We start from the raw sequence: 9858 nt of genomic DNA on the forward strand, positions 1-9858 counted from the left end.
TATAGAATTTACTCATACGACATGTATACCAGCCATAACTTTTTTTAAAAATTGTAGAGGGTCCTGCTGTCACTATTTACTTACATCGACTTGTCTGAAACGAAAACAAATCAATATAAAATCTTATTTATAAACAGAGAATTGGGCGGACCCTATAGGGTATAGTATATATATATATAGTATACTAAATTTGCAGTAGTATCATACATACATATGTGTTCGATGAACACTGTTCATGTATGTATTCTTTAAAATCGCATATACAATTCATTCACTTTTGTAATGTATTGTACTGTTTGTAATGTATTGTATAGTGAATTTTATTAAAAGTACTTTATGAACTTCACCACGACGTCGATTGGCGCAGCAGCGATACCGGCTGTCCAACACTATATAAGATCATCCAAGCACAACACAAATTCGATACGGATCTGATTCGGTTTATATCATCATTACCACACCCCGAAAACTTACAAAAATGATGCAAATCAAGTTTCTATTCACTTTCATCGCTGTCCTGATGCTGGTGGTCCTAGGAGGCAAAGAGGCCGATGCTGTCGATTGCCTTTCTGGAAGATATAGAGGTCCTTGCGCCGTCTGGGACAATGAGACCTGCAGACGAATTTGCAGGGAAGAAGGACGAGTCAGTGGACATTGCAGTGCCAGACTGCAGTGCTGGTGCGAAGGATGCTGAGCTGAAATTTAGAGTTGTATTACTAACAACAAAATAAATACAAATATTTGCAAGCAAATCGTTCCTCGGTTGTTTCTTTTTAAAAAGTAAGTCATGTGTAGGTCTAATATCAAACCTTTTTATAATGGTCCCATTCCTGAAACAACCATGGGACCTGTTTTTTTATGTCTTTCCTTAAAAATTCTATATACTTTCAATAGATACTCGGTTGTTCTTCTTTTAAAAAAGTTAGTCTTGTGTAGGTTTAATCTGAACCCTTTTTAATAAGGTCCCATTCTTCAAACAACCATGGGACTAGGGATGATTAGCAAGTATTGAAAATTACAACATTTAAAACGCCTGTAAAATATGTGTCAAAGTAAAATTATATTTACCCTCGTACACAAAAATTACATTTTTATTAAATTAGCTCTTTAATCTGTTATGCTGAAATTTACCACGATGATGTTATTGGCTGCAAAATGTACAGATTCCGTGATACATAAAATCTACTGTTCAGTTTTCAAATATCAGTTCGTTGCGGATCTCATTTCGTTTACATCCCAACATTCCCGAATTTGCTTTCTAAAAATTATGTAAATAAGGGCCCTACTTTCTGTGTTCGCTGTCCTGATGCGAGTCATACTGGGAGCCACACAGGCAGCGGAAGACTGCCTTTCCGGGAGATATAATGGTATCTGTGACAGATACCCTGCAACTGAATTTGCAGAGAAGAAGGACAACCCAGTGGACATCATAGGGTCAGATTGGAGTGCTGGTGCGAAGGTGGAGGGCTGGTTTTCAGTCGAAAAAATAGATTATCCAAATCGAGTTCTATATATGTATATTCACTAAAATTGGAAACAAATATTAATTAAAAATGTTGAGAAAAATGTATTGCTTTATTCAGTTTATTTCGGTATTGTATTAACAAAGGCCTAAAGTCTGTTATCCCCGGATAGGCCAATTTTGTTGATTTTCTTATGAGAAATTTCATTTCATTTCGTTTCTGGCCCTATATAAATTCTTCCGCAAGTTGCTGGATCGTTACAGATATCAGTTCCCTTAAAACGTAGTTTTCCAAAATCATACTAAAAATGATGCAAGTCAAGATCCTTTTTACCCTCTTCGCCGTCCTGATGCTGATTGTTCTGGGGGCCAATAACTGCGATGCTGCCGACTGCCTCTCCGGAAGATATAGGGGCTCTTGTCTCGTGTGGAACATGAAAAAGTGTAGAGATACTTGCAGGCATGAAGGACGAACCGGAGGACATTGCAGCACGAGTCTAAAATGTTGGTGCGAAGGATGCTAAATTGGATACCGACATGAAAATTGAAACAAAATTTCAAAAATGTTGTTATATACTTAAATAAATATTTAAAAACGTATTAAGTTTTGTTGTTTCAGGTCATTTATATCAAGTCATTTTGCTTAACTATGCTTCTATTTTAGTAATATTTGTGTCTTTTTATCCCCGACACGCTTTACCTTGGTTTCAATGGGATGATCTCAATTTTGGATAATAAAGGTCTATTCGTATTTTACTGAATGCGTGTTTACAGATTATACACAATAAAAGATTAAAATGTTGACTTTTGAAAGGAAGTCAATGACAATGTGAAGAAGGTTTGATCAGCAGTTAAGATTAATCAGCAGTTGCAGCTGCTGTGGGAATGATACCTTTCATTTTATTGTAAACATCACGACCTATTTTTGAACTGATATATTTTTTAGCAAATTAAACGATCAGTTAGAGCGTGTTTTAGAGGTCATAGAAATATAAATACAATTTTTTTTTAATAAAACGAATTCAACGAAAACCGTCAATATAAAGGATAGTGTACAGAATTATTTATTTGTAAATAGTTTCCTTGATTTTTCAAGTTTAAAGTTGGTAAAAAGGGATACCAGCTAAATTTCTTGACCAGTGTGGGGTTGCCCGCTCGATTTCTAGGACGAATAAGCTGGAGGACAAATATCGATAACTGTTTTTTGAAACCGATTTATTCAGAGTGACAGCTTGACATATTTTTGGTATATTCGAAAAAATAACAGTGGTATATTTCCGGACGGTATAATTGATCGATAATTCCGCGTATACCCTAACCGAGCTGTAATTGTTGTAACTTGTCAGTATTTCAGTATTTTTGTGTTTGAACGTAAGGAAACGTAAGCATCCGTAAGTGTCAGTAAAATAGCGAGATTAAAGATTTATGCTCTTGCTCTCAAAAAGAGAGTGTGAGCGAGAGAGCAGCCGCCGGGAACAGAGATGGAAGCCATGGTTACCGATGCTACCGATTCTTTGAAAACATCGATTATCCATGTTTTTCCACCTCTACCGGACGGCAGAATTGATCGATAATTCCGCGGTTCCACCCCTACCGAGCTGAAATTGTTGTAACTTGGTCATTTTCCACGGCTGTGCGACTAATTGAATTTAATCAACAAAGTCGGAGTAAATAAGTGCAAAGAGCCAGACGCAGCGCGCACCAATCCTGAATATCCAGTGGATCTCGTGGTGCAAAATGTAATTTTCAAAAAATTCCTGGCGTGGGGTTGACCATAACGCATACATATACTCATGTGTGCGGTTAGAGTTCCATTATAAACTAAAGCACGAGTGAATTTACGTGCAATAAATTTAAAATAGAAGAAAATAGTTGTAGGAGTTGCAATAAAAGCAGCGTTAAATCGATTTCGAGTGCATTTGTGTGTGTGCCGAGTGTTCGCATGGGTTTGTTGCAAATGTAAGAAGAAGAAGCAACTCACGCGCTACTCTTCCTTTCTCTCCCCCTCCGCCCCCTCCCCTCTTAGCACCATAAGCAGCTGAAAGTTGTAGCCGCAATAAATTCAAAAATTACCACAAATCTGCTAGTTTGCAGTAGTGAGAAACAAACGAAGAGCCGAAAACGATAGAGCTTCAGTTACTAAAACCAGGTATGTAAAAAATAAAAAGTGCGCGCCCTTGTGTGCGTGTGTGTGAGTGAGTGGGTGTCCAGAATACGACTCGACTTAACCTCAATTCGCCCCAACTGATTACGCTAGGCGGCAACTGAAACTTCCAGTGGCATTCATCATATTAAAATAATGCATCCATCCTTGCAATTTCCTAGTCAAATATACTTGTGTGAGCTTAGGAATTGGGTTTTTGTCAATGAGCTACAGCTACCGAATTAAATATACTATGCGAATATGAATATTTGTGGAAATCGCTCTTATCGCCTCGCTGTATACATAAAAAACAAAGTTCCGCCATCTGTTAGCACGTGTGTGTGTGTTTGTGGTTGAACATTTTTAATTGTCTTTGATTTGATAAAAAAAAAAAGAGGAGAGCCTGGGAGAGTAAATAAAAATAAGAAAGGTATTGAGAACAGCAACAACAATGACGCAGGCACGCACACAACCAAGGCAATCAAAACACCAAGGTGTGTCTGTGTGTGTGAAAGAGGCAGAGCGAGTTTACCGCGCTCACCTTTTGTTATTGTTGCGTTCATTCGCTTCAGAGCTGCCAACTCTTGAATTTGATCATTTGAGGGGTTAAACCCTTTAAAATATTGTAAAAAAAATTACTCTTTTATGGTAACGTTTACTAAAACGAAATCATCAAAAAGAATGTTTATAAAAAAAAACATGACCCATCTTGAAAAGCATTGTTTTAAAAAACGGCGACAAATATAAGGGTTCAAAGCATTAAAAATGTACAAGTTAACTTAGACTTTTATTAATAGGCAGAAGGTATTTAAAAAAGTTTTTACAAATTAAAAGCAGTTGGCAGCTCTCTCTACCCTTTGGTGCTTGCGAGTGTGTGTGTGTTTGTGCACAAGGTGAGCGAGACGGCAGTTTCAGCCTTCAATTTGCGGGTTTACGTTGATTCTAATTAAATAATTCGTTGAAATCGGGCTCACTGCTTTCTGTGAGGTCCGATTGTGATACACACACACATGCATATAGGCAGCGCTTTCCTCGTTTTCCTCAAATTTTCTTTGTGAAGCGCCTCAAGTTTCGACTGGCTTTTTGAGTCTGGTTTTCGTTTTGGCCGTTTGAAAACTTGAAAAACAAGTTACTTCTGAACTCAAACTCTCCCCGGTTTTGGCAGTCTCCGTCTCTACACTCTTCTCTTGATCTCTCCCAAAAAACAAACACTTGCCGCGTCGCCATCCGATTGTTTGCAATTCGCAATTGTCTTTTTGCCAGAGGCCAACGAACAAGTCTTGAACTTGATGGTCGGAACGAAGTTGAAGAGTGTTAGACGTTGAACATTTTTACACAGTTTCAGTTTTAACTGGCGCACGACTTGGTCATAATGTTAAAAATACTTTGGTTAATAGCCAAGATGATTGTGGAAATGTAGGCCTTTTTAAAAAGTAAAATTGTCAGCTGAGTTCCGAGATTAGATTGGATTGCAATCCGTAACCTTAAGATTTACTTTTTAATCTGATCAATCGTTCTCCTTTCTATTTAATTTGACTAACCGAATCGTTCGTCCTTCGGTTTAATTTGATCAGTGCATATAATTTTATACAAAATAGTGTATGTATGAATGTATGAATATCAATTTTTTTTACGTTGCTAGTATTCGACCAACATTTGAAAGGATATACATAAAGCAAAATTGATATGTATTTGCATTTGTAATTTCTTTAAAAAAGTTCAGTCTATCAACAAGAATAAATATAAAGAAAGAGGGATCATTAACAAGTAGAGGTTTTCATTAATTTTTACTTTAAAATTGCTTAAAAATATATCTTCCTCAACAAATTTGACAAATATGAGAATTCAATTTATACAATTTTGTTTTAAGGGTACACATGATTTTACAAAGGTTAATTTATCACATTAAAAGTCAGGTGACACAGGGGGAACCCAAATATCTGATAATTTGCTGACCACGTACGAAAACCCAACTAATTGGCATTATACTGCCGACTTGGTATGACCGGAGGCACCTTCGATTCCATTGCGAATTTAATTCGATCAACGTTGTATACGGTATTCACTCCAATCTGCAGAATTCCAGGCCACCAATCTGAAATTAGCACAGGGATAATTAGAACATGTGAAAGCACCTGGCGTAATTATCAAACATCAATAATAACCAATGGAAGGGCAAACAAACCTTCCTGCGGCGCCTGGAAGGCGAACAGTTTTGTTGCTCCCTTTTTTCGGTCCGGGGATTTCGGTGCACCTCGGACATGCGCTGCACCCAGTTGATAGTTGCATATGAACTTTGAACTTTTGAGCTGGAAAGTGGAAGGCGGATTTGCATTTCCTATCGCCGTTGCAGGTGCCTCGAAAAGAGAGAGGCTCTCTCCGCGACCTCTCTTTCGCTTACTCTCGCAACCGCCGCCCCCGCTGCATTTTTCATTGCGCAATGAGCGAGGCGAATCGATAACTGCAAGGTTTCCATGTTTTAGCAGCTCAACTTTTTCGCGTATACAGATTTTTTCGCCCGTTTTATTTTATTTTCATTTTTTCGATGGAGGTGGGCCGCCGAATTCGCTTCGATTCAAGATGGGAACATGTGTTTTTATGGTTCCGCCATTGTCATGGTGAGATGCACTTTGCTTTTTTTCGTCTTCATATTTATTTTTTACTTCCTCTCTCCGCACGCACGCGGCTGTGTGTGTGTGTGTCGGCGAGCGAGGCGGTGGAGGAGTACATCGTGAGTGTGTAAAGTGTAGCCGTGGCAGAGTTGTAGCTCGCTAGTGGTCCGTTTGGTTTCTGATTTTCGGTTTCGTCGATTTCATTATGTACTGCAATAGTCGGCTAAAGCGCTCTGCCGACGTCGCTTTCCGCTGTATACTCGTTGTTCTTGTGTGGGTGCGCTGCTCTCTCGCTCTGCCGCTCTCTCTGGCAGGAAACTGGGTGTCTCACTCATATGGTCTGATCACCCCTTCAACCACATGGCTGGGCAGGAACGAAACACCCTGTTTCTTCCCAGCAACTTGTTTCCTCTCTTCCTCCAACGTTGTTGTTGCCCTCTGCACTTACGTAAGCTTCCCGTCGCTCGATTCTTATCCAAATTCTAAGCGCCATTTTGCGACGATTTGCATGCGGCGCTGCTCGTCGCAAGTAAAAATAACTGCTGATTGTTATTATTCACTAATAAGCAATGGTGCGTAGAGCATATTTTATGCCCTGCGACTGCAGTGTTTTCAATGCGCGCGACGAAGGTTTTTTAGTTGTTGCGCCGCTGAGTTGCCACCCTGTTTTAGCTGCGGCAGCAACAGAAAATGAATTCCAAAGCAACACTGCGCGCGCGCACTCTCCCGCTCGGCCTCTCTTCTTGTTCAGAGAGCGCACAAGGTCTCTCTCCGTCTTCGCTCTCGCTCTCTCTCTGCTGACTCCGACTGACTGGCCGTCGTCGTTTCGCCGTTTCGTTTTAATCGAAAATGTTTGCGGCGGCGTTAAGATGTACGAAAACGTTTTCTCGCCAAAATTGTGTGAATAGAATAGCAGTAGAAATCTACCGAGAAGAAAAATATGCCTTAAATCGCCCTGTGTGATTCAAAGGTAAAAGTGATCGAAATAAACATAAAAGAAAAACTTAACTCGGTAGCGGAGCCCCAGCCAACTAAAAAAAGGTGAAAATTTAGATTTCGGTGTGCCAGTGAGTGCGGAAATAGTAGTTGCAAGTGCAAAATACTGCGTAAAACGTGAAAGTTTCCAATAACACCACAAACCAACGGCAGTTTTGTAGTAAATATACATACGCGCCCAGTACATACATACATACATTTCGAATATACACAGCCGAATATCAACCGACGAAGCTAACTGCTTATTGCTTATTGCTGATGTAAGTGTAATAGGGGCGGTGGGCGGTTGGGGGCGTGGAAAGTGCAGAGGGACATTATCCTTCAAGTGCACTTGGTGTGCGGACTCGGATTCAAACAACATTCGTGTTCGTGCCACTGAAAACTTGTGAAAAATACAACATTTTTAGGTTAGGTCAATTTCAATTGGTTTATATACACACGCACACAAACCCATATACAATGGCATAGCGAATACATATAGAAGGCGCACAGACAAAAAGTCGTCGACGGCGACGTGGTTGTTGTTTGTGTTGCTGCTGCTCTGCTGCTGCTGCTTCTCAGCTCACACACACTCGAACGAGGGTGGAGAGGAGAGCCGCACACATACACACGCTTTGAACCATTGCTTTTGGCTTGCTTATGAACTGACTGTATTTTTTCAACGTAGTGTCGTTTTATTTTCGTTCGTTGATTCGTCGTTCTTTGCTCAGTTCGTGCGCTTATCTCGACTTTTGCTTTGATGCGCCATTCGCATGTACTGGCGAGAGCCAGCCAGCCCAGTGTAGTGCGTTGGTCTGAGTGTGCATTTAAATGGCTCCCCAATGAGAGCATCATTTTGTGGCCCTCTTTTTGTTCACATCTTTCTTCCTCTCGCCTCGCCTCCGCCTCCTGGCTCCCCATCCGTCGTTTGTTGTTCTTGCATTGCCTGTTTTTCATTCGGTTTTGAATTTACACAAAACGTTTGCCGTGCTTCTTCTTGCTGAAATAGTATATATGTAGTATATATTGTACATATTTCTCTACACATCCATATGTTTTATTTGCAAAATTTATTAATAGCGCAGCGCCAGACTTCGAGTGTGTGAGTGTGCCAAAGTGAGAAAGTAATTCAAAAAACTAAATATTAATTCGCGATGAATCCTCTTCGTATTGCAGTTGCTTAAAAATCGAGTGCTGTGTCCAACAATTTTTGCATATTTTCCGCTGCCTGCCTTTTGTGCTGCGTATTCTGTGCTCTGCTGTGTATACACATAACAAAACAGATAAGATAACATTATACGTGTGCACGTAATAGAGCGAGCTGAACAAAAAAAATGGAGGGAAAATTTGCCCACATGTCTCCCCAAAGCAATCGCACACACACGCACACAACGCCCCAATTTGGAGCCTCTCTCGTCAAACATTCAACACACACAAGCAAATGTGTTTGGTATGCACTAATGGCGGATCCAAAAAGTACAATAACAACAAAGGCTGCCAAGAGAGCGCAAAGAGCGAACTTGTTTTACCTTTTTTTTTTAAGGATAGTTGGTGGTGGCGGAAGGAGAGATGGCCAAAGCTTTTGTGCGGCTGTACAGTGCTCCAATATTTGTTTACAAATGCTAAAAGGGGGCAGCTGTTGGTTCGATGGGGTGTTTTAATTAGTTGGAGCAGGATGATCCTCTAGACGGTTTCCATTCACCATATATTTACTCTGCGCAGCTTTTGCGCTCTCTCTTGCTCTCTCTCTCGATTGCCCGCCAAATGCTCGCTGTGCTTGTGTGCGTGTGTGTTTGGCCCCAAACGGGTGAAATGCCTTTTTGAAAAAAAATCAGCCATATACTGCGCCTCAACAACAAATGCGGCTCTCTCTCTGGTTCTCTCTTTGTGGCTGCACCACCACCACCGTTGTAGCACCACCACCTTTGCATTGTTGCGTTTGCTGCTGCTGCCTTTTCTTCTTCTTATTCTTGTAAGTTGTAGATACAGAATATGTACCAGCAGTACTCCCTCCCCCAACCCGCCCTCTTGGCGATATCGGTATATAAAAATGTTCTCTGTATGTGTTCGAATTCTATGCAAGCCGATGTCGTGCATGGGGCATTTGGCACCTTCCACATGCACAATAAATACACACGCATTCGAAGGTGTATACAGAAAGCTCGCTTAGGAAGTATTTACTGTACCGCTAGAAGCAATAACAAAGCGCGCGCCCAATTCCGGTTGCACGTACACACACTAAATTGAACTCTCCTCCTTTTGCCTGGAACTTCCACTCGACGATCTCCTTCCCGTCTATATGTACCATTCTCTTGTTATTGCTCCCAGCTCCACCATTCCATTCCATTCCTATTCTCTTCACCTTTCTCTCCTCCCCCGAATCCAATATCCAATACAAAGACATCGTTTTCCACTCTAAAGTTTTTGTGATACGGCTAAAGAAGAAGAATTCCTCCGTGTGCTTTTTATTTCACCTTTTCGTTGGAATGTGCAATCGTTTTGAGAAGTCATCTAGATATAGACCAAATTGATCAATCAGCTGTGCTATATTAGCAAACCTGTTTTGGGGAAATGTGAGAGAATAGTGTTCTATTATCTGGTGAAGTGTTTATCTAGTAAATTTTTTAGTAACCATGACCTGTTTCATTCAAATCAATTCAATTTAG

At 40.4% G+C, this 9858-nt stretch overlaps 3 protein-coding genes across 3 annotated transcripts; 2 read left to right on the top strand and 1 right to left on the bottom strand.

Annotated features, from left to right (window-relative positions):
• The first annotated feature begins 463 nt into the window (after positions 1–463).
• On the top strand, positions 464–694 carry LOC119550555 (drosomycin-like). Its single transcript, XM_037859340.1, has one exon. It carries the CDS (start codon positions 479–481, stop codon positions 692–694), a length of 216 nt encoding a protein of 71 aa, XP_037715268.1. The 5' UTR covers positions 464–478.
• A 1076-nt stretch (positions 695–1770) lies between these two features.
• Positions 1771–1986, top strand: LOC119550432 (drosomycin-like). Its single transcript, XM_037859104.1, has one exon. It carries the CDS (start codon positions 1771–1773, stop codon positions 1984–1986), a length of 216 nt encoding a protein of 71 aa, XP_037715032.1.
• A 3379-nt stretch (positions 1987–5365) lies between these two features.
• On the bottom strand, positions 5366–6659 carry LOC119550433. Its single transcript, XM_037859105.1, has 3 exons — positions 6031–6659; positions 5791–5995; positions 5366–5700 (listed from the first exon to the last, which is right to left on the bottom strand). Exons 1-3 carry the CDS (start codon positions 6079–6081, stop codon positions 5579–5581), a joined length of 378 nt encoding a protein of 125 aa, XP_037715033.1. The 5' UTR covers positions 6082–6659; the 3' UTR covers positions 5366–5578.
• Between the last annotated feature and the right edge of the window lie 3199 nt (positions 6660–9858).

The sequence above is a fragment of the Drosophila subpulchrella genome, chromosome 2R, assembly GCF_014743375.2.
Source record: "Drosophila subpulchrella strain 33 F10 #4 breed RU33 chromosome 2R, RU_Dsub_v1.1 Primary Assembly, whole genome shotgun sequence".
Classification (NCBI taxonomy): domain Eukaryota; kingdom Metazoa; phylum Arthropoda; class Insecta; order Diptera; family Drosophilidae; genus Drosophila; species Drosophila subpulchrella.